General features: G+C 44.4%; 2 protein-coding genes across 2 annotated transcripts; one reads left to right on the plus strand and one right to left on the minus strand.

The window, feature by feature from the left end:
* Window positions 1-1,601: 1,601 nt before the first annotated feature.
* Window positions 1,602-16,090, minus strand: KCTD6 (potassium channel tetramerization domain containing 6). Its single transcript, XM_072128146.1, has 4 exons — window positions 15,889-16,090; window positions 7,076-7,174; window positions 6,452-6,558; window positions 1,602-4,698 (listed from the first exon to the last, which is right to left on the minus strand). The coding sequence occupies exons 3-4, from the start codon at window positions 6,533-6,535 to the stop codon at window positions 4,012-4,014; spliced, it is 771 nt and encodes a 256-aa protein (XP_071984247.1). The 5' UTR covers window positions 6,536-6,558; window positions 7,076-7,174; window positions 15,889-16,090; the 3' UTR covers window positions 1,602-4,011.
* Window positions 16,091-16,114: 24 nt separating this feature from the next.
* PDHB (pyruvate dehydrogenase E1 subunit beta) lies at window positions 16,115-24,587 on the plus strand. Its single transcript, XM_072128145.1, has 10 exons — window positions 16,115-16,292; window positions 16,368-16,427; window positions 20,309-20,416; window positions 21,136-21,198; window positions 22,105-22,140; window positions 22,240-22,525; window positions 22,616-22,726; window positions 23,044-23,135; window positions 23,577-23,718; window positions 24,095-24,587. Exons 1-10 carry the CDS (start codon window positions 16,257-16,259, stop codon window positions 24,241-24,243), a joined length of 1,083 nt encoding a protein of 360 aa, XP_071984246.1. The 5' UTR covers window positions 16,115-16,256; the 3' UTR covers window positions 24,244-24,587.
* Window positions 24,588-25,537: the final 950 nt, after the last annotated feature.

Genomic DNA, 25,537 nt, shown 5'->3' on the forward strand with positions numbered 1-25,537 from the left:
GTCATGTGATCGCTGACTGCTGATTTCTCATGGACAGATCACATGAGCCTCCATGTGCAGCCATTTTATGGACAGGAATCTCTGGCTGATGAGGTAAAATACAGGAGGCTTCACTTTACATATCAGGAAAGTAGAGCAGAGCTATTACTAGATGTATATTAGTAAATTACCTCATATCCTCACATTACCATCACACATTTAAAAAAAAAATATGAGGTAAAAGTGGTCAACCCCTTTAATATTTGCTTTTATCATTGCAGTGAACCACTTAATTTTTTGGGGGTCACAACCTATTTTCTGTCCGACCATGCCCCCCCCCCCCTCTCCCTTCCCAAAACCACAATGCAGTAAAGTTGGAAAAGTGTGAAAGAAATGGTCTAAAAGTCTGGATAAATGTGGTGCATGGCATTTTATGTTTTTTTTTTTTTGGCGCACAATCGCCCAAACACTGGCCCAAGAGGGTTAATAAGTTTACCCCATAGAAATGTGCCCCGTGTTTCTATGGGTTACATGTAAGTCCCACTATTAAAACTCTATTTTTAAGTGTCAAGTTTTGCTTTGTAGCAAGTGACTGCAACTCCGATGCTGCCCCCATCTTGCTGTTAGTGGCGCTGCTTGAGGCTGGATAACCCAAAGGCGAGTGTGGTCTGAGAATCCTGATCCATGCACTGCCGAGATTTTGCAGATCGGACCTCAAAAATTGCTGGACTGAACATAATATGTCCTTTCAGTCCAGTAATTTGAAGTTTGTTCCTGGAAATCCATTTCCTATATCGCACTCATTCATTGGCAACTGGTCTATGTCTACCTGCAGAGGAATATGCACAGTATCAAGCGGCAAACGATGCCGTGGTCCGTCGTTTGCAGCCTGCGTATCATTGATGTGTGAGCTCCGATAATGGAATCCGAAAACGTATGCAGTAATAGGACCTGCTCTTTATTTGTGGCTTGGGCAGTCGGCTCATACGTCGGGCAGAGGAATCCACAGCCGTGTATATCAGCCCATAGAAACACATGGGAACGTGCGCTTGCCATTGAGACAACGGACAGCACATAGCTAAAAACAACGTAGGCGATCTTCAGGCTCAATTCTCAACTGATGGAAGGTGGTCCTGCAAGTTGGACCCCCCACAGATCGGATATTAGCGACCTATCATATGGCTACGTCCAGGAGTGTACCTAAACTTTCTGCTGCCTTAGGCGAGCTATAGAACGGCGCCCAGTAGTAATATATAATGTTATTTTTTTAATACATTGGTTCTCCAAGGCGTGTCTCACACCCATCCTGACATCGGGTCAGAAGATATTTTTAAGTGTCAAGTTTTGCTTTTGTAGCAAGTAACTGCAACTCTGATGCTGATCCCATCTTGCTGCAAGTGGTGCTGCTTGAGGCAAGAGGCTCAACTCGCCTCATGATTGGTGCTATGTCTTTAATATACATACAAACCCCTTTCGTGTTATGACTGATCTGTGCATATAGGACAGAAAAGAAATGATTGATAAGTAATCCCTCATCTAGCTCCACTCTATTCTATATGGACTTTATGGGGCAGATTTTTCTCCTATTGTGATGTATACAGAAGACAATGCGCATTAACAACTGAGCAGGCAAATCCTTTTATTAGAATATCTGAAGCAGGCAAATACATTATTATTCCATAATGAACCATATGTACAAAATAATAACTCCACCATTTAGGCTATAAAGTCTATCTAGAAAAAAAAATGTTCTAATCTTACAATAAATTGGGGTTTGGTCACTTGTATCTGCATAGATTCGGCTATTATACCTGTAACCGTCTCGCCCTCACTAATACTGATTTATGTGCGTATAGACGTACAGCACCGCCATACCGCGCCGCCCTCGTCACCTCGCCGTGAATATTGGTCATTACACTTTTCACCAAATTGCATCTGAGCGACGAAAGGCGACATTTGTGCTTGAAATCTCAATTCTCTTCCGTCTTACATGTGTTGAAATGACTGGGACATACGGATGGACAGAAGAAGACGACATTGCACTTACGGAGAAGTGGCAGATATCCGGATTTTCTGTATTTTGCACTTACTCATGGACCAAGTATTTTCTGTGCGTTTGATGTATATTTCAAGGGGTAATCTGGGATTTATTTTTGATTAATCAACTATATTCTTAGTTGGGATAAGTCATAGTATTGGTCATATATTGTCATATTGGTCATATATTGGTGGGGTCAGATCGCAGTGTTTGGACTAGCGATGGTTCCTCTTCACATACTACTAGGTTCTCCCTATGGATAGGGGGTAAGTTATAGATTACTGGGGAAAAACTATGGAACAAAAGTCCTCATTTACTTGTATAGGACTATGAAGGATCCCTGCCCATCACAATGCTTCAGACATAAGGACATTCACCCCCTCCGTCCCAGCAGTCAGCCCCCCTAGGATCTGTAACTTATCCCTTACCCAGTGGATAGTGAATACGTTACTATTACTCCACAACCCCTTTAAGAAAAGGTGATAAATACAAAAAAATCCTAAATACCTTTCCTTTAATAGTCGCTGTATTATATAGGGATCATGGATTGTGGCTGACACTAGTACCAGGTAGCGCTTGGAGACTTTAGTTGGGGTTGTCTATGAATAGACCTTCTATGATGGCTGAAACAGTGCCATACCTGGTAAATGGCCATGTCTGGTACTGCAGCTCAGCTGAGTATTATACAAGGCTACCTGTACATGAACATTCATAGACCTGCGGGCCATTGTGTACGGCTTGTAAGGTCCACTACTGCATTAATGACACAAAAAGACTGAAACGTACTTGGGTAGGAATAAAATCTGCTCTAAAATTTGCGGTCCAGGCAGTCAATATTTGGGGTAATGGAAACCATTAACATGTATGAGTTCATAGAAATGCATGGGGATGTGTACTAGTCACTGAAAACACAGATATCACACAAATAGGTTTGTGTGCATGAGCCCAAATCTGAGAGGGGGCCTACCTTGGCATCTCTACCGTTTTGGTTTTTAATGGTTATCGTCATAAAAAGATCCCAAGAAAATGCTAAACTTTCTAACAAGACTCATATGACTGACGGAGGGGATCCCAATCTTATCATAATCCTACATGGGAACCTCTTATGCAGGTTTGGTAAAAGTTACACTAATCTCTCTAAATACATGGCTCCAGTACCAGAAGTTCCCTGGTCCCCTGTCATCTCCATTCACACCATCTCCATCGCTCCGGTGATATCACATGAGAGGTGCAGAAGTGACCTCAGTGGTGGCCACATGTCGTGTCATCACTGGAGGTAGGTAAAACAAAGATCAGTCAGTAGGAAGGGGAAATGTAGCCCTGGGGGTGGCAGGGACTAGTGATGATGCACATAGATATTGGTTCTTTGCAAACCTGATTAAAAGACACATAAGATCCGGATGATAATAAGTTCATTCTCTACCGTTCCATCCATTTGAGAGCATTTGGCGAGATCAAGGTAAACAATGCTGGAGCGAGAACTTTTTTTTTTTTGCGATAACTGAAGATTTGGAGCAAAGTCTTGTAGTTATCTTAAGTGACTGCATATCTGTAAACTGTCTGACAGCGCCGACAACGCCCTCGGCTCAAAGTCTCTCCCACAATTTGTTCTTTGTAGCTTATGTCTGTAGACAATAAAGTTATACAAAAAGGTTGAAAATCTGACCTTACACAAGAGTTGATTATGATGTAACGTGAGGCTGAAACTTCAGGTCCAGCGACAATCTTCTTGTATATGAGGGTTCACATATTAATACTGAGCAGGGTAATGTGCATTACGTTTCGGAAGCCTAAGTGGAAGCATGGGAATCGCTCCATGTCTAGGCACATGCATGCGTGCTGGGTAACAGAACAATGGAGGAGTCACGTTAGCGGGACCATCCAGTAGCAATGGCTGTTAATAAATTACGATGTGCGGAGAAGCACATATAAAGGTCATCAGGACAATCATCTAGACCAGCGCCTACACTGAGGGCATCTCGCTGGAGCCTTCATCAGTCGTCCGTCTTCCTCGCTAGCCTGCAAAAAGTCCAGTTGTGCTCCACTGTGTTCTCGTTGGCCCGTTCACTCATGTGGTGGACCCGGGTGTTCCGGATTGTAAAGCCCTGCTTTGTAATATACTCCATCAGGTGCACCCTAAGGGAGACCTCCTGATGGTAGTCGCATGGGCCAAAAGTAAAGGAGACTTGGCAATCCCGAGTGTCCATCATGTGCTTATTCCACTTAGTGAAATGGTTGGCGATCCCCTCCAGTAGCGCGTGCACCTTGGTAGTGATGGTGAGCTGGGTGATGATTACAGCCACGGGGTTGGAATACTTTGATAGTTTCCTTGTACTAGACAGCTCCACCACTTCCTCAAAGGTGTCCGTAGGGTATAAAGGTTTAGGGTCGTTAAGACATTGTATCAAAGGTTCGATCTGATAAAAATCAGCTTCTTTCCGCAGCAGATCGAACTCCTTGAAGTCTACAGGAACGGTAAGTTCTGAGGTCCGTAGAAAGTTCAGCACGTACCGGAAAAGAGATCCGTCACGGTCAATGAAGTAATTGCCCTGGGAGTCTCTGGCGGTGGGGAAGTCGCCTCGGAACATAGCACCCAACATGGAGTCTGGATAACGAGTGAGCGTGGAGAGCGAAGTCGTATATACATGGCCCCCAACATTCAGTGTCACTGGATCAGTCATCTAGAGAAAGATTCACATCATTAAGTGGGGGAAATCCTGTCCATAAAAAATCTAAGTATAGAATCAAAGATGCAGGAGGTATTCCCATCTTATTGAGTGATGGCAAATCCTTAAAGGGGGTTTTCAAAGGTTAAAAAACCGTGTCATCTTACATCACTGGAGTATGTGACACACTGTGCCTTAGGTGTCTAAGGGCATAGACCCTACCGGAAGAAACAATAGAACTGAGAACTTTTCTCTGTACATTGCTACGGCTCTTCAGGTGCTATGCAGAGAACAACAAGCTATATTGAAGAGCTTACACCGCACCTGGACAGCAACTGTTAACATGCACATGTGTTAACATTGCATCAACAAAACACATACATTAAAATGGGGTTAGCGCATGTGTTAACACCACAGTAAGGGCTCTTCACACTAATGTATGCAGCTTGCGTAAACGCCATATGGTGGCCCGATCCCAGAGGCTGTAAATAGTGCAGTGGATGGGAGTCCCTGCTTTATATGAAAATATAATGCCAGGACGTTCCCTCTGACACTCCAAACAAGCCGCTATTCGGCCGCTAGAGTGAATGTCCTTGCATTATATAAAGTAGGGACTCCCGTCCACTTCTCTGTGTGCCCCACCATAGGAGCCGAAACATTGGGGCAGATTTATCAAGCTGTCTGAAAGTCAGAATATTTCCAGTTGCCCATGGCAACCAATCACAGCTCAGCTTTCATTTTACCAGTGCTCATGAATATTTTAAAGGGGAGCTGTGATTGGTTGCCATGGGCAACTAGAAATATTCTGACTTTCAGACAGCTTGATAAATCTGCCTCATTGTGTTTGTAAACGTAAATGTTAACACCAATGTAATTAGCGAAATCCCCTCTCCTCAGCTATTGTATTGTGTTTCAAAACGGAGTTTCTTCAGTATGGAGTAAAAAATGTTCAGTATGTCATCCGTATTTTCGGACTGTAAAAAATGGGACTGGCTTGTTCCAACCCCTTGAAGGGTCACATGATTGTTTTACCTAGCAACTGATCTGCAATTACAGACCGCATGGGGATGACACCTGTGTGGCATCAGTATTTTTGAAAGCTCCATACATATCTACGGGGAGGCACGTGCCACAACTACGGGCTGGAACAGGACCTGCATCAAAATGTACGACTCAGCACAACGCCTCAGATCCGGATCTTTGAAAAATTTGGCTAGATAGAATAACAAAAGTACTGATTCAGGCTCCAGTGCGGTGAGACTCTGTGTGCCCACTGCAGCGTGCCCGGGAATAATGCACCTCTATACCGGACATGGATTAGCTGCTGTTTTTGCAGCTTGCTCATGGCCACCATTTGTGAATGTGTGAACAAATAGGAGCTGTGAGCCAAAAAGCCGAATGGAGAGGGGAAGAGTGAGCGCTGCTTACCCCTCTCCATATGGAGCAGTACGGCCATGCAGCAAAGTCCGGCAGGAATTGGACCGGCTCTATAGTTTTTAGCGATGCCGCACAGCTCAGGCAGGGTGTGGTGAGTCATAATGCACGTCTTTTTGTGGCTCATACCCGACCATATATGGAAATTTAAATGGAATCTCCGAAAAACATGACACAGATAAAAAAATCTGGTTGTGCACATGAGCCCTCAAAGTTATTTTCAAATACTAATTGTTATTCATAATAAAAATAAATTCATTTTTTGATACATTGGTTCAGTAAAACGCCCCCTACTAAACAAATATGAGATTTGCTGTGGTCTTCCATATCGTACCATGTATCCCCAGTCTCCATTGTCCATTTGATCAAATGACTGATGCTTGGAATGAACCCGACGCTTGAATGCTGAGGAATGCATGCACCGATCTGTCAGTCCAGCTCCTGCAACACACAGAATTCATAGGGTTAAAAAAATAGGGCGATGATCCAGAAGAAGACACCCCCCAACCCACATGAGGAGGATACAATTTGCACCATATTAACGTATTTTTCGGACTATAAGGTGCACCGGATTATAAGGCGCACCTGATTATAAGGATGAATGACCAGCAGGTGGCAGACCTGTGCACAGTTCAAGGCAGCTGTGGTCTGTAATTACGGTTCATATATATGGCGCACTGGACTATAAGGCGCACCTTTGATTTCTGAGAAAATAAAAGGATTTTTTGTGCGCCTTATAGTCAGAAAAATACGGTAAGAAGACAATATTACTCTCCAGCCAAACATCAGGGGGATCTTTATAACTTTTGATGTGTCACATCTGTTTGCATAGCTCTCCCAAGTACGCACAAGGTAGTGGTGGTGGTTCTGCAACAGCCGGAGAGAGCAATGGAGATGACCATCCACACCGAGAACCCAAGAGACATGATAACAAGTATATAATACATCAATCACTGACCTGTGTATTGTATTGCAGAGTCTTTCCTACAGCGTCTCCAGCATCAATCCTCGTCTAGAAGATGTGTAGCTTCAGATATCACCGAAGAACAATCAAAACCTGGAAGAATAAGAAAATGTAATGGAGAACACGGACAACAAGACTCCTAGTACTGAGCAGAACGTCCTCCTGCAGGATGACCCTTCTACCTCAGCAATCATCCATTTCATGCTCTGAAAACCCAGGAGGTAGAATCCACTTGTATTGGAGTAAACCAGTCTCTTCATATCAAACATAGCTATGCCTTAAAGGGGTTGTCCACTATCAGCAGATAATTGATATTGTTTGTGTAAGGAAAATTTCTACAATTATAATTTCTGTATCAATCCCCCACAGTTTTCTAGATCTCCGCTTGCTGTCATTCTATAGGAAGCTTCATTGTTTAGTTTCTGTGGATAAAAACAGGTCCCTGGTCATGTGATGTCACACAGGTGCACTGCTTGTTATATCCCGGGTCATGTGAGGTCACACAGGTGCACGGCTAGTTATATCCCTGATCATGTGATGTCACACAGGTGCACGGCTTGATACAGCACACAGCTCGGATTACTGTGATATAAGGAGCCGTGGACCTGTGTGACATAACATGACCAGGGACCGGTGTTTATCCACAAACAAGCTAAAGCTGTGGGCGGTAACCAGAAGCCGTTGTCTCGCATTGTTTTATTGCAAGACACCGGGTTCTGGTTACCAATCACATATGCAAATGGCCCAAGGCCTGTCCCTGTGCGCTAGCACTGTGATTGTAAACGCAGCGCTAGCGGTATGTGTGACGGCAACCACAGAATGACAGCAAGCAGAGATCTAGAAAAAAAAGAGAATTATTCTCACCGTTAATTCGGTTTCCATTAGTCCACCATGACGGCCCCAACTGGAGGATGACCCTTGACCTCTGTAGGGACAGGAAGCAGAGAGGTTAAATACCCCACCCCGGCATCCGTACACCAGTGGCTACCAAATAACTACACCGGCCTTGGATGCAACCCATTTATTGTATGTTATCAATTCACACATAACAAATAGGCAATTTTAACTTAATCAAATTACAGGGTGGGAAATATATATGGGCCGTCATGGTGGACTAATGGAAACCGAATTAACGGTGAGAATAATTCTCTTTTTCCATAGCGTCCCCCATGACGGCCCCAACTGGAGATGTACCAGATTACATAGTTAGGGGGGGACAACAGCTTGTAAGACCTTCCTTCCGAAGGTTAGGTCTCTAGCACTTTGGACATCTAGCCTATAGTGTTTAGCAAAAGTCAGGTGAGTAGACCAGGTGGCTGCTCTACATATGTCCTCTAGAGAGGCCCCACGTTTTTCCGCCCAAGAGGCTGCCACCCCTCTGGTCGAGTGGGCCCTAATAGTCCCTGAAATGTCCAGGTTGTTGGCATCATAAGCTTCTTTGATGACCGTTCTGATCCACCTGGCGATGGATGCTTTTGAAGCTTTTCTGCCTTTGTTTTTTCCCCTAAATTGTAGGAGAATGTTGTCGTCCTTTCTCCAGGATTTGGTCTCTTCGAGATAATGTAGCAGGCATCTTCTGACATCCAATGTATGCCACTCCCGTTCTTTGGCATGCTTTGGGTTCTGGCAGAAGGAAGGTAGAACAATCTCTTGATTACGATGAAAAGATGATGCTACTTTAGGTGTGAAGGTTTTATCTAACATTAGCACAATTTTATCCTCACACAGTCTAAGATATGGTTCTTTAATTGATAAACTCTGGATTTCCCCTACACGCCTAGCTGTTGTTATGGCTATGAGAAAGGAAATTTTCAGCGTTAATTCTCTGAGTTTAACCGTCTCGAGAGGTTCAAATGGTATTTTTGTGAGGTAGTCTAGCACTAACGAAAGATCCCAGTTTGGGATATTTTGCTTTATATGTGGTCTTAGTCTAGCAGTAGCTTTGACAAACCTTTGGATCCATCTGTTTTCTGCTAATGAGGTGTCGAAAAAGGCACTGAGGGCTGAAATCTGGACTTTTAAAGAACTCGTTTTTAGGCCCTTGTCGAATCCCGCCTGCAGGAAGTCTAGCACCTGTGAAATATTAGGGGATAGTTGGTTAGGAGGAGTCCTACCACAAAAGGATACAAATTTACCCCATATTCTTGAATAGATCTTGTGGGTGACTGGTTTGCGGCTTGCTTTAAGTGTAGAAATTACCTCGCTTGACAGTCCTTTGGCAATCAGCAACATCCTTTCAGGATCCACGCCGAGAGCTGGAGAGCCTGTGGATTTGGATGGTACACTGGACCCTGGAATAGGAGATTGTTTACTGGTTCCAGCCTGACAGGTTCTTCTAATGCCATCTTCCCTAGCCACGGAAACCAGTTCCTCTTTGGCCACCAGGGAACAACGAGAATAACTTTCGCTTGGTCTTCTCTGATCTTTTGAACAACTCTCGCTATGAGAGGTATAGGAGGAAAAGCATACATTAGAGGCCCACTCCAAGTTTGACTGAAGGCATCCCTCTGGCCAAACGGAGTATTTGGTTCCAGAGAGAAGAAATGGGGAACCTTGGTATTTTTGCTGGAGGCAAAGAGATCTGTCACTGGTTGTCCCCATTTTTGTGTGAGATGTAGAAAGATGTTCTCGTTCAAGCACCATTCGTTGTGGTCTATAGTCTGACGACTCAGATAGTCTGCTATTAAATTCTTTTCCCCCTTTAGATGGGTGGCTGAGAGAGAGCAGATGTTTGCTTCTGCCCAAGCAAATATTTTGTCTGAGAGACTGAGGAGATCTGGGTTCCTGGTACCCCCCTGATGACGGAGATACGCCACTGTGGTGGTGTTGTCTGAGTAAATTCTTATATGACTCTCCTTCAGGCTTTGAGTGCTGGCTCTTAAAGTCTCCAGGACAGCTCTTAATTCTCGAAAGTTCGAGGAACGGGATCTGATTGTCGATGGCCATAGCCCCTGAATGGGTCGCCCTGCTATGTCTGCTCCCCAACCTGACTGACTTGCGTCCGTCTGAATGTTTATCACTGGCCAGGGATGCCATGACACTCCTCTTTCCAGGTTTGAAGTATTTGTCCACCACTCCAGGGATTGCTTGACTGCTATCGATATCTGGACTTTCTGATTCAAGTGTTGGGGATTTTTGTCCCAGGAGGTCAAAACCCAGTTTTGAAGGGCTCTGGTGTGACTTTGACTCCACTGTACGCTTTGAATGGAGGATGTCATAAGCCCCAGTATCCTCATGGCTTCCCTTATTGTGCAATGATTCCTTTTTTGAAACGTCATAATCTGTTGTCTCAGTCTTGCTGCTTTTTCTGGTGGCAAAAAGGACATCTGCTGGATCGAATCCAACAATGTTCCTAGAAACACGACTTTTGTATTTGGGACTAGTCTGGATTTTTCCAGATTTATCATCCATCCTAACTGTTGTAGGATTGTCCTTGTAATATCTCGGTGGCGTATTAGCTCCTGTTCTGAACCGGCCACCACTAGCAGATCGTCCAGGTAGGGGATGACTAGTATCCCTTTTTGCCTCAGATAAGCTATCACCTCGACCATGATCTTTGTGAATGTCCTTGGGGCTGAAGAAATCCCAAAGGGCAGTGCCTTGTACTGGTAGTGGACCTCTTCTCCCCAAGGCGATCGAACTGCAAATCTGAGGAACTTCTGAGATTTTGGATGTATCGGCACATGGTAATATGCATCTCTCAGGTCTATTGTACACATAAACGCTCCTTGTTGTATCAGGACGACAGCCGAGCTCACGGTTTCCATCTTGAATTTTCGATAGAGTATATGGCTGTTTAATCTTTTTAGATTGCAAATCATTCTGAAGGCACCGTTCGGTTTTTTTATTAAGAAGAGGGGGGAGTAGTGTCCCTCTCTTAACTGTTTTTGAGCTACCGGGATGATGACGTCCAGTCGAATTAGTTTTTGTATCTCCAACCATAATGAGTCTGAGAGATTTTCTGAGGGCTGCTTGGTCAGAACAAATTTTCTGGGAGGAAGAGAAGTCAATTCTAAATGGTAACCTTCCCGAAGAATACTTAGTATCCAGGGGTTTGATGTTATTTGAGTCCATTGAGAGTGGAACTTTAACAGTCTTCCCCCCACCCTGGCGTCATTGTTTTCTATAAGCCGGGGCAGAGTTGCTGGCACTGAGTAGGAAGCCTCTTCCTTTCCCTCCTTTAGGGTAGCTCCATCTACCTTGCTTGCCTTTCCCTCTAAAGGGCTGTTTTCTGTCCTTAGCGTCCCGAAAGGGCTGTTTCCTGGGGTTACTCCTGGACTCCGGGAACCCCTTTTTCCTATCCGCCGCCTTCTCCAAAAGCGTGTCGAGTTCCGAACCGAAAAGATATTCCCCCTCGAATGGAATTCCACATAACTTTGATTTTGACCTGAAATCACCGGTCCATTGGCGAAGCCAGAGTGACCTTCTAACCGAATTTGACAGTGCCCCTTCCTTGGCACTTATCCTTACTCCCTCCGCTGAGGCATCTGCAATGAAGGCTGTAGCTGCTTTTAAGGTGGAGAATGTGCCCAATAACATTTCTCTTGGAGTGCCGTCTCTAACATGACCTTCCAATTCTGAAATCCAATGAAACAGAGTGCGCGCCATGGACGTCGTAGTAATATTAGATTTTAGATTCAACATGGCACATTCCCATGTCTTTTTTAGAAGGCTGTCCGCCTTCCTATCCAGAGGATCCCTTAGCTGAATTGCATCCTCGAATGGAAGATCCGTCTTTTTAGTCATTTTGGTGACTTGAACATCGACTTTGGGGGTAGAGTTCCAAATTTTTGCTTCTGTTTCATCAAAGGAGAGACGGTTTTTAAACTCTCTAGAAATGGAGATTCTACTCTCCGGTTCTCTCCATTCTTCAAGTATCAGCTCCTTAAGAGTGTTATTTATGGGAAACACTCGCCTCTTCTTAACCTTAAGGAGTCCAAATAACTCATCTTGAATGGATTTAGTTTCCTCTATCTCCTCGATCTTGAGGGTATCCCTCATAGCCTTTAGAAGTGGTTCCAGATCTTCTGAAGCTAGTAAATATCTAGATTCCATTTTACATGCTGAATTGGATGGTCCTGGCTCCATATCAATAGATTCCTTGGTCCCTTCCGAGTCCGATGCGGAGTCTGACATGGATTCCATAACTCGTTGTCTTTTATGCAGAGGCTCTTGAGGTATAAGAGCTGTTATAGATGAGGCTATAGATGTTTTAACCTCATCCCTTATAAAACTGCGCATTTCATCCACAAAAGAAGACCTCTCTTCTCTGAGTAGGTTATCCACACAGGTTTTACAGACTGGTTTTTTGTAGTCTGCAGGGAGCTTTTCTGAGCACATGTTGCACTTCCTTGAAGCGGCTCTTTTCGCGCTCGACTGATCTTTAGCTCTCCCTTTATCCTTCTCCTTTTCCCTGGGCTCCTACCAAGGAGAAGGAGAAGTAATTAGTCCTTAACCGGACCCTATGTGATAATACAGGGATATGTGGGTGACCCACCACCCTATCCCTAATTAACCCTACTTACAGGGTTCAAGGATAAGAGATCCAGACTCGCAGCCTCCATGCCATGCGTCTCCATATTCCCAATTGTGGGACCACAGGTATCAGTAAGCCTAAACATTTTAACAGAAAGTGAAATAAATTCTGCTATTAACCAATTGGAATACAAATAAAGGAGTACCTGAGGTATCTTGAAATGAGGGATATACTGCACAGGTCCCTAAGAGAGACACACACATGTATATAGGCCTGGATCTGGATAAGACACATATGAGGCAACAAAACAGCATGTAACCGACCTTGATGGCTGGAAATGCCTAGAATAGCGTCCGATCTCAGGGTATGCTTGAGTCAGGGCTAAAGGAGCGACTGTTAGACCTCAGATCAACATGACTATCTCGCTTTTGAATCTTACCGCTCCACGCTCCTGTTTCCGGGCCGCGCCATCGTGACGTCACATCCGGTCCCGTCATTTCCGGCGGAAGTCGTCACCAGAGTCGGACGGCAGCCGGTTCCACGTGACTTCTGCGATGGACACGCTCCGGGTGTCCTTAGCTGCGCAGAGCTGCGGGCAGAGCCGGAGAAAATGGCGTCTCTGCTTGTGGCAGAGGAAAGGACCGAAGTCCGATCGAGGCCGAGACCGCCTTAGGGTAAGGGACGACTCCCTGCGCCACTTAGGTCCCCCCTCACCGTCCCAACCGCTGGGGATGAGGAGAGACTTCTCTCTACCACCTGCCCTGTGTAGGGACAGGAAGCCACTGGTGTACGGATGCCGGGGTGGGGTATTTAACCTCTCTGCTTCCTGTCCCTACAGAGGTCAAGGGTCATCCTCCAGTTGGGGCCGTCATGGGGGACGCTATGGAAAAGAGGAATGGATACAGAAAGTATATTGGAAAGTTATAGAACATATCATTACACAAACCATATCAATTATTTGCTAAAAGTGGACAACCCCTTTAAGACATTTCATAAATAGCAGAGATCAAGTAAAGTGAAAAGGGGTCATCAAGTGACTTGGACAGTTCTGAATAGTGATGGCGATAAGACTGGGGCAGAACATGTCCTAGATGGCAGGTCTGATTGGGTGTTCAAGGTACGTAGTGATTAGCATCTATCATAAGTGGGCCAAGGAACGACAACCCAAAACTGGCAACAGGGTGATGTGAGAGGTGACATTTAGGACACCTGGTACAATCTAAGCAGAAGGGTTTCTAAAAAGTTATGGCTGGTGAGAACTGGCATAGGGTGTGAGTAGCCATAGACCCTGCAGAACCTGCACAGGAGCTTCAGAACATGACTCTGGGTCATGGATGACATGGATGGCTGTGACCATGTGTGTCACTTACCGGACCAGGATGACCTTATGAGAAGAAGCTGCCTGGGGCGATGTTCTGCTGGCACATACCTGGATGTGACACGTACGACCAAGCTACACATTATACGCCAGAGTAAAACCAGCCGTCTGCTTTAAATAACGCAGTGAATTACACTCTACAATCTCATCTCCGGCCCAGGTGAATGTTTATAGAGGATGATCTCATCAAAATCATCCATAATTGATGAGGAGCAGACGTCGGCTCCATGGCGGGGTTAATGTGTTTTGCTCAGCGCTGTGATAACAATATAAATCTGATGAGACGGCGCATCTGTATCACGGGAGGTGTCACTGCTCAGCTCTATGGGGGTACATAGTGATATACAGGGGGCACAGCACCCACACCACCTTCATGTAGCATCTCCATAGGCATGGACCAAGCTGGGGTTAATCACTATAGCTGTTGAATCAAAAAGGAATTCTGGGAGATTTTTGCTCTGAAGCCTCCAGAATTGTGATTGCAGCACCGAACTGCAACAGCCTGTAACTCAGGGTAAGTACTGGAGTAATGTATTACCACATTCATAGAGATAAGATGGAGGGTCCTAAACACTGGTCATGTTTGTTTGCCTACTGATAACCTCTCTCAGGAAGCTTAGCCCCAGGCAAATCATCTCTTATACATCTGATTAGTCTACAGGGTGAAGGACGTGCTATCCCCTTCCTCATTTATTTAACAGAAATCTACCATCAAAATCCATCAGGATTATCATGATCTTATATTTCTTATCCATGGCCTCCTTCCTTCTAAATTCAACTTTTAATATTATGCTAATTACTCACCTGGGTCTGTTACCAGAGCTCCTCTGTGCTGCAGATTCATAGGCTATAACACTGTGCAGGAGAACTTTCCCCCTTCCAACCGTGTGCATAAACTTTCTTTGCTGCAGTGAGATTATACCAGATAGAGAGAGGGGAGAAAAGATGGAAACAGATGGTTCTGGCAGCAAGGAGGGGCCCTGGTAATACCACCTCTAGCCATTCAGACTCATTAGCGTGATTTTAATAGTTGATTTTAGAAGGAAGGAGGCCATGGATAACAAATAGAAGAAGATTTCCACAGTCACAGTGAATCCATGACTAAGCTTCCCTGTTTTTTTATGGTAGATTGTTGATGGTAAATTTCATTTAAATTAACAAATGGTAACGCCTCATTCTGTCTGTGGTGGCACTAAGTGGAAAGCGAACACTTACATTAGGTTCCTCCCCAGATCATCCGATCCCTGAAGATTTATTCCTATATGAACCCCCTTTATATGTAGGATATAATTTAATGAACGTGTGCCCTGTGATGATTTAATGCACCTTATAGAGTTACCCCCTAGCAGGCATCCTATCGGCCTTCTATTACCATTACGCCAGTAATTTAATGTTTTTGCAAGCACTAGTTTAAGGAATTGAGTTGCAAAGATGGTGACCCGAAAAAAAAAAAGGACATGTACAGATCTTGCGTCGCAGCAAGCAAATATTGGCAATACCCGGACCTCTGTAAGGCTCAGTACACACTGGCAATGCTTATAGCATCCAGTATAACAGATTCTAATCTGTCTGATCCTGATCTTGATCCATTGACTTACAACGGGTCGGTCATATATGGAAGGTTATTGACTGGATTCTAACAGATGCTCCGGATACTGGAAAAAAAACATTGTTCTATGTGCAACGACTGCCGAAACAGCAAAACCAAGGAAACTGGTGATTTTTATAATGACAAGACGATGGGATTGTCACCATGGAGGCAGATCGGGACAAATACTACTTACTAGATAGATAGATAGATAGATAGATACAATACACTGGCTGATGTGCACAGACAATCTACTAGCAGATTAGACTGATCTGAACAGATGTAATAAATAACATTACTAGCGCAGCACTTCCCAGCTACCCGACCCGACTACATTGTGACCCCCGATCCTTCTCCGTCCTTACCTGTATAGGTGAGAAGCAAATCCAGCGCCTAGAACCTGATCCCAGCAATCACCCCAGTGTGTACAGCGACAAACCCGCGGCCTGCTCCACAGACTCCTCCCCACAATCCCGTGAGAATGATAGAACTGATCCTCATCGCTTTCCGTACCGCTTTCCCCCTCCCTGCTGCGCCCTCTGATTGGTGGTCGCACGGCAACATTTTTTCTCGCCGCGCCCCTCATGTCTCAGTGAGGGCACGGTAGAGGCGTGGACCGTATCCGACTTGTGATTGGTTTAGAATAGTCACCTGACGAGGTGGTCTCACGCCGTTATTCTGATTGGAGGACGGTTTGGCGAAGGGCGACGTCTTGTCAGAGGACAGAGGCAAGATGGCGGCGCTGAGGAGACTGATCTGTGCGGGGAAGGTGAGGACGGGGCGGGGGCGGTGTGTGTGACTGATGTGCCGGGAGCCTGGTACTAACTGTCTGCTGTCTCCACAGAACCAAGTGTCCGCCATACTGCGGAGGGAACTGCACAAGAGCGCGCCCGCCGCCCTCCAGGTACAGTGTGACCCTAAACCTCACCCTGACCGTGACCCTAACCCTGCAGGTCAATGTGATCCAAACCTTATGGGTGTCATAGCTGCCAGGACAAGCTTGTATGTGATTGGTTGATGTGGGGAACCCAAATCTTGGGGACTGCGATATAATATATTAGAGTCCCCAGGAAAATTATATATATATGTGTGTGTGAAATATAAAAGACACTGCAGTCTCCCGAGCCTCTTCAAGGACGGCCAAGCACAGCGCCGTTGGCTGTATGGTGGCTGCGCTTGGTACTGATAGACCCATTTACCTGAATGGCTTTATGCTGTAACCAGGTGAGGAAAGGACTTGATGTCTCTGACTTGTGAAGCAGAAGTGGCGCTCACTGTACAGCAGAGCGACCGCTTCATCCAGCTGATACCACGTGTCTGACCTCCCTCATTTTATCACATACACTAAGGATAGCTGATCAATAAAAACCTTCCTTTAAGGTTTGAAAAGCACAAATATGTTCAATACATGAACCTATGAGGAGCTGAGCAGATTGTACCTGGTGTCCTATCTGCAGAAAACAAGGTTTAATCACCAGAGGTGACAGGGCTTCTTTACTGTGAGAACTGTCAATCTTTGGAATAGCCTGCCTCAGGCGCTGGTCACAGCAGGGACAGCAGAGAGCTTGAAGAAGGGTCTAGATGCCGTTTTATGTTAGAGATATTTGTAATTGAGGGGGGGACCTTCTCTTTACCTTAACTTTGCAAGGCATCTAGTGATAAATGATGGGTGACTCAGATGCGAGTATTAAAGGGCACCTACCACCACAAATCTACCTATAAAGGTAGATCGGGTGGTAGGTGAATCAATGGGACGTGAGGATAGCCCTTTTAAGGGCTAATCCTCACGTCCCCGCACTGTTTTATAAACTTTTATTACTTATATATGTTAATTTACTTATGCGGCTACCGGGGCGTGGAGTAGCCGCATCTGAGGTTACACGAGGCGGCTACTCCACGCCCCGGTAGCCACATTACCCCTCCTACTCACCATGTTCGGCGCGCAGCTGCTCGTAGCTGCGCGCCCTCGTCCGCCGATCCTGCCGTCTGCGCATGCGCAGAACAGCAGGCCCGCGCCTGCGCAGCCCCGGCTTCAGAGCAGTGACCGCGCAGGCGCGGGCCTGCTGTTCTGCGCATGCGCAGACGGCAGGATCGGCGGACGAGGGCGCGCAGCTATGAGCAGCTGCGCGCCGAACATGGTGAGTAGGAGGGGTAATGTGGCTACCGGGGCGTGGAGTAGCCGCCTCGTGTAACCTCAGATGCGGCTACTCCACGCCCCGGTAGCCGCATAAGTAAATTAACATATATAAGTAATAAAAGTTTATAAAACAGTGCGGGGACGTGAGGATTAGCCCTTAAAAGGGCTATCCTCACGTCCCATTGATTCACCTACCACCCGATCTACCTTTATAGGTAGATTTGTGGTGGTAGGTTTCCTTTAACGCTATGGAACCCTAAGATACGACCACCTTATAGGAGGTATCCATATCCTCCTTCTGTTCTAAAATGTCGCATGATGGCAGCTATAGACGACTGCCACTGGGAATGAACCCAATTTCCTATGTTGGGAGTCTACGCATCCAATGAGCTTCTCACGGACTTGGAGTTGTTTTATGGACTGCACCTCGCAGTGAATCCAGTGCCTCTTGCCAATAGCCTATCAACACAAAGATATTGTTACCTTTTGGTTTGGTTCGGTTCTAACTCTATAGACGCATACATTAGGGAAAGCACACTAGGGAGGGGGAAAAGACATCTGACAAAGAGTAATAAAATGAGCAAATTGTGTTTTTAGAAAACCAAGACTCAAGGGTTGCCTGGGCTCAAATAGATCCTCAGACCCCTGCTAGATGCCTTTTTACACCTAAATAACATTGATGGTTATGTTATATAGAATTGTTTCCCCTAAATCCCTTCCTCATGCAATCCCTTCCCTTCCTTGGTTGAACTTGATGGACATGTGTCTATTTTCAACCGTATAAATAAACTATGATACCTGTGTGGAGATAATTTCCCATAAAAGTAGCCATGTTGTCCCTTAGAAACAAGATTGTTGTTCTTGGATACAATAACTGCTGCTGAAGTGATTGCACAAAAAACAAATCATTTTTGCATATGAAATGTCCAGGAGTTACTGCATGTCCCACAGCCGTTCTGTGATAATGATCGCCGAATCCAGGTGGTCGAGATCCTCAATAGCACATGTATGGTCCCCACTGCCATGGTGCGGCGGTGGTCGTATCCAAGGACAGCTATCTCATTCCTAAGGAACAACAAGGCTGGGCTGCATTTATTTGAAATTATCTTCACTTTATACACAGTAGAAGACTTACAAAAGGAAATCAATGACTGTGAGGACAAGGTACCGTATATACTCATGTATAAGCCGAGTATTTCAGCACAAATAATGTGCTGAAAAACCTTACCTCTGCTTATACACGAGTCAATTTTTAAAGGACTTTGGAGAAGATTTTTTTTTTTTATAGTTGAACTGTACAGATAAGATCCTATTGGACTGGCTTTAGGTGACCGTATTGAATCCAGTAAAATCTGGATTAAACTGAAATCGCCACCAGGTTTTACCCCACTAAACTACTACCCCATGGTATGGGATGAAATGTAATTTCTAGATATTCCTATCTCGCCCATTTAACTATAAAAAAAATATAAAATATCCAGAGTCGTGTGAAAAAATAACTCTTCTCATCACACGGTCACAAGTTGTCATGTTTTCTGGTTACAGGGATAGTTCACTTCAGAAGCCACTATCTACTGTTCTATAGAAACAAGATTTTTGTGTTTTATTGAAAATAAGAATCTCATATTTTACATCCCATCAGGCTTATGTTTCAGCAGGCTACAGAACTGGATTTTTATCCACAGCTCGCGTTTCCTACTATGCCTTTAGCTACCTGTAGCTCTGGTTCTATATCCATTTCTTTAATATGACACCAGCAGTGTGTTTCAAGGTGCTATAGAACTTCAGATATAGACTTCTGATTTGACACTACCCTGAGGGGGTCATACTTGCCTGACTTTGATGGAGGGTTTATGTAGGTAAACAGATGAGATTTCAAATAAGAGGGAATTCCAGAAAGGACATCTCATACCCTACCAGAGGGTGCTAGAAGTTTGCTGGGGTAAAATCTGGTGACCGGTTCTCTGTACTGACTGCTGTGTATTCCAGATGGAGCCTGTGTGATGCTGTGAGTTTACGCCTGGCTGAGGGTCTACTGTCCCGCACTCACATGTTGCTTTGTGTATGGGACCGCGGTTCTGGGATCAGTCCGCGACTTCCAGCATTATAGATCACTAAAAGAACAGAGTGTGGTCCAGCATCAATGTGACCCAGACTAAATACGACAGATGATTAGGAGACGCCTGCTCCTGATCATTGGCTTGTGTAATTACTCCTGGTGACGTGCTGCCCCTATTCAATACAACATAAAAGAAGAGGAATAATGGCTGTAGTGATTACTCTCCTATATACATTGTATTGTAATAAGGCAAGCTGAGCCGCTACTGTCCTGCCTGATCACCAGTCTGTGTAATAAGACCCGTAGTCTAGTGAACAGGAGGGGCAACTTAAAATACAGATGGACTCTGCAGTGTCTTGTATACTTGGGTTACATTTGTCCTCCAGTCACCTCTAGTATAACCTCACACGGCTGTCTTGCTACATATTCCTGTATCGTCTGTGTCTTCATTAGAAGTTTGATCATCTATTGCCTTGCTAATCAATATAATATACTAGGCCATGATTTGTTAAGTGTAAAATAGTTATTGTTGTTGTTTGTCTTTTAGTGTGTTCTGTATAATCACAATCCAGTTTCTTGCTTGTTTCAGGTCACCGTCCGAGATGCCATCAACCAGGCTTTGGATGAAGAGATAGAAAGAGATGAGCGAGTGTTTCTGTTGGGGGAGGAGGTGGCTCAGTACGATGGAGCATACAAGGTGCACAAAGCTTATATGCGTCCCACTAGTGTTACTACATCGCTTTAAAGGGAACCTGTCAGGGCAATTTGGGACACTACGAACCTGTAGTTCGTTTAGGGTCTAAAGATGACCGGATATGTCCTGTTTAATATCACTGTCCTCTTTTACACACTATGAAGACTTTTAGGTAATGTCCCCACACATTATATGTGCTTGTTTGTGATTTGTAGGTGGAAACTTCACTGCTTACTGTAGTATCTGCAAAGCGCTGTGCTCAGCAATTTCCATCAGCTCCATAGAGATTTATGGAACAGAACGGTCATGCGCCTGTTCTATTAGTCTGAGGAGGGACGAGGGGTCCGACAGGCCCCTCTTTTTTTTTTTTTTTTGTGATCTGTGGGGGTTCTCATCACTGAGACCCCCACTGCTCAGCAACTTGGGCCCTATCCCTTGGTTATGAACTATCTTGCGTTTGTGGGAAAACCCCTTTAAGGCTGTCGTACTGAATATGGTTCCTTTAACACAAATTCCCATTGGTAAAAAAAAAAAAACTATAGATCTGAACTGTTTCTATTGCCTTTATGTCATTCTTTCAATAAATTGAATGTAAAATATGGAGATATCTATGTGCGAGGAGAATCTCTGAAGCAGCTGCCACAGCCATTTGTTGGCAGTTTCTTTGATGACATACAGTGTGTTTCTGTCCAGTGATGTGACAATTTCTTTCAATCTTTCAGGTCAGCAGAGGTCTTTGGAAAAAGTATGGTGATAAAAGGATTATGGACACCCCAATATCTGAGGTAGGAGACCTTTACAACTTTGCACATAGAAATCCCCAAAATGACCTGTGTTTTGCAATGTTGTTCATTAGCTTCAACAAAGAACACGTTAAAATGAGATGGATATGGGAGGGGCTGACACTTGCTCCTCCTACTTAGCCTCTACGTTTGTTCCTCTTGGAGACACGAGGCGGTGGTATGGTAACATTGGGGATGGAGGTACGAGGAGAAGCAGGTATCTGTTACAGATAAAGAAAAGGCTGGACACTAGGAGTAAAGGAGAAATTCGTTTTGTAAAGCCGCCGGCATGGGTGAGATGTATGGAGGACGAGAAGCCCGTGATAGACATGCATGGGTTAATCTTTGAGACAATCAAATTACAACCTCCTAGTTTCGGCAAAACTGTGAATGGTGCATTATATCAGTTGTTAAAACGGAACTCCTGCATGATGCTTTATATCTGGACATGTAATTCCCTCATTCTATCACCACGTTTTGGAAAAAATCGAAAATTGTCTTTTTAATTTTTAAAATTTTATTATTCTCCATACAACGAGTGAGGAAAAAGCTTAGGATTAAAAGAAATCTACCATCAAAATCCAACACCTACTCAGGCACTGTGACTGTGCTCATCTTCTTATAATTGTTATCCATGGGCTCCTTCCTTCTAAAATCAACTTATACAATTCTGCTTATGAGCCTGTGAAGTGCAGTACAGATCTCTTCTGATTTATTAGCATAATTGTAAAAGTTGATTTTAGAAGGAAGGAGTCCCTGGTTTATCATGGTGGATTTTGATGGTAGATTTCCTTTAGTTCCTGTCGATCACTCCATGTTCTCATAGGCTCTGGGTTCTCTTCTGTTTAATGTCTTTATGTCTGATTAGATGCGTTAATATATATTTGTTCTATTCTCTCCCCATTCTAGATGGGATTTGCTGGGATTGCTGTTGGTGCTGCAATGGTGAGCGGCTAAGTCTTGTATGTGTAGAAGTTTTGCTAATGAACAATCAAATAAAATTTCCAACAAATATATATATATATTTTCTTTATTTCTGGACAGGCCGGGCTGAGGCCAATCTGCGAGTTCATGACTTTCAATTTCTCCATGCAAGCCATCGATCAAGTCATTAACTCTGCTGCTAAAACATATTACATGTCAGCCGGCCTCGTGCCAGTCCCAATTGTATTCCGGGGGCCGAATGGTGCATCAGCTGGGGTGGCTGCCCAGCACTCCCAGTGCTTCGCTGCCTGGTACGGGCACTGCCCAGGACTGAAGGTGGTGAGTCCCTGGAATGCTGAAGATGCTAAAGGTCTTATGAAAGCTGCTATCCGAGATGATAACCCAGGTAGGTGGGCCGAGGGAACTATAACAGTCTGCTTTTAGCTCTCAGGGGGGGGTCTCCTCCATGCTCATCTGTCATGGTTTTTATTTACAGTGGTGGTCCTGGAGAATGAGCTGATGTATGGTGTCCCCTTTGAGCTGTCAGAAGAAGCCCAATCCAAAGACTTTGTCATTCCCATCGGAAAGGCAAAGATAGAGCGACAAGGTGAGGGGTAATAATGGCATAACTATAGAATATGTGAGCTGGGAGGCAATCCCACCCTTGGAACCCATAACTACCACCTATGGGATTGTTCGTCTCCTATAGAAATGGATGGAAAGTGCCATCTTGCACCTTTATCCAGTTGGATCTAGTGGCAGGACTCTGTTGTAGATTTTCCATTAATCACTTTTTACTTTCAGGCTTCGGTTATGCCAACACACACAAATGTTTGTTACCCTTTATTAAGACACTTGCAGGCGTCAGACTGGATATCATATGTATAATGTATAACACCACTTTTTTTTTCCTTCCCATAACAGGCAGTCAGATCACTCTGGTTTCCCATTCCCGGTCTGTGGGTCATTGTATAGAGGCCGCCAGTGTGCTGGCTAAAGAAGGAATTGACTGTGAGGTAAATAGATTACATATTACAATTGGCCATATGATATTGTACACCTTATATCCTACAATTTTATTATCATTGCATTTTGGACATATTTAAGCCTGGTCCTCCCCACCTCTATATAGAAACTGGTATCAATCAGTGGCAAAAACTTTCAGTACGTGTCTGTTCATACAAAGTGTACATCGGCCAGACCTCCTGACTTGCACCTCTTACAAATAGCTCAATGTATGGCTCTGTAGTGGAATTTGTTTCCCAAAATTACAGCAGTGTGGCAGAGATGTAAAGGACATTAGATTGACCTCTACCTGGTAAATTTAAGACCTATGGATATTTTGGCTTTTACACATAATATTGGCTAAAGAGGTGTGAATAGAATCTGAAATTGCTATTGGAGGCGGAATAACAAATGTACAACCCTATTACGGTCCTCTGAATGTTTTCTTATAGGTCATTAATTTGCGTACAATCCGGCCAATGGACATTGAAACAATAGAAGCCAGTGTTGTGAAGACAAACCATCTAGTGACTGTAGAAGGAGGGTGGCCGCAATTCGGAGTAGGAGCTGAAATCTGCGCTAAGATCATGGAAGGTAAATTTGTTGCTCTATAATATGCTCCCTGCAGATTGTACATAGTGTCCTATCTGCTCACCTCATCCTGCTCTATAACATGCTGCCTGCAGATGGGACACTATGTACAATCTGCTCACCTCATCCTGCTCTATAACATGCTCCCTGCAGATAGGACACTATGTACAATCTGCTCATCTCCTTCTGCTATATAACATGCTGCCTGCAGATAGGACATTATTTACAATCTGCTCAGCTCCATCTTTTTTCTTTTTTTTTTATGGCTGGATCCCTTTGTAGGGCTGTCCAGCATTAGGAAGAAGGTTTCCACCTAATACATAAATACAAAATCAGTGTTTAATTGAATCTAGCGGTTTTTTTTTTTTGTCTTTTCCAGGACCTGCTTTCAATTACCTGGATTCCCCTGTGTTCCGTGTGACTGGCGCGGACGTTCCCATGCCTTATGCCAAGATATTAGAAGATAACTGCACACCACAAGTCAAGGACATTATATTTGCAGTTAAAAAGACCCTCAATGTTATCTAAGTATCCGAGTAGCTTTCATTTCAGAGGTAACATGTCATCTTAAGCCATCAGTATCCCACATCTTCTGGATAGCCCTTGTTTTTTTTTAATGTGCTCTTCTGTTTATTATTGGGGAAACTGACTTAGGACAAACCACGGGGGGCAATCTGTAGCAGATGAGGTCTCCTGAGCACATGCAGTCACTTTATGACACTCCACCCAGTCCATCTGTCACATACTGGAGACATGTTACAAGGCAGACAATATTTATTAGAAATAACGTGTATGTCTGTATAAACTCCTCAGCAGTCCACACATAAGACGTGACTTTGTATATTAATAAAATCTGGACTTTATTTGTTTCAGGGGGTTCTGTTTTTGTTTCTCCAATTTTTTTAACTTCCTTAGAATATGAGGTGACGGAGGTTATAGCATTTTCATTCTTAGGGGGCTATGAATTTCACACCTGGGGCAAGTTTACATGTCATGGTTGGATTGAAAAAAATTGCAGCTTGAGTGTTTACATTTGCAATCAACATGTCTAGGTGAGATTTCGGGGCAGGGTTCTGTAGTAATACTTACATATGACTATGTCACCCTAAACACTTGAGTGATGGGATATTGGGGTTTCTATAGTTGATGTGTACAGTAGAAATACAGGTGCATGCATTGCCCATAGGCAATACATATGCGTTTGTATGCGACCGGCAATAAGCGCGCGGTGTCTTGCATTTACATAATACAAGACATCCGGCGCTGATTGCGGGCGTTTGCAGACAAACGCATATGTACTCTTCTGCGGGCTGCTTCAGTGCGTTTTGATTAGTTACAAAACTGAATCGTGTGGCACCACCCTTAGGCTGCGGTCAGTATTTGCAAGCTAAAACCAGGAACACTATCTTTCCATTATAATTTTTTTTTTTGTGTAGGTTCTGTTAGATTTTTGGCTTTCAGATGCTGGTGCTAAATACTGACCCTATGAAAGTGGCCTTAAAATGTTACAATTTTTGATCAGTGGGCATGTGACAGATGGGTTTGGTTCTCTAATAAAGGAATGACATGTACTGTAGGTCATATTTCCTGCTTGTGGCTGTCAGACAACCTGATGGATTTGGAAAAACCGCGGAATTTAAAAAAAGAATTTGTGTCGCAAGATCAGCACTTACATGCACCGGGACAAAGAAGGTGAACTCCGGCGGACATCGTCGCAGCAGTGACACCTGTTGGATATCGGTCTTATGACCTTAGTGAATCCCGGCAGACCCGAATCCTCGTTGGTGAGCGTGCCGCTGGATCGCGACTGGACCAGGTAAGT

This window comes from Engystomops pustulosus, chromosome 10, assembly GCF_040894005.1.
Source record: "Engystomops pustulosus chromosome 10, aEngPut4.maternal, whole genome shotgun sequence".
NCBI lineage: Eukaryota > Metazoa > Chordata > Amphibia > Anura > Leptodactylidae > Engystomops > Engystomops pustulosus.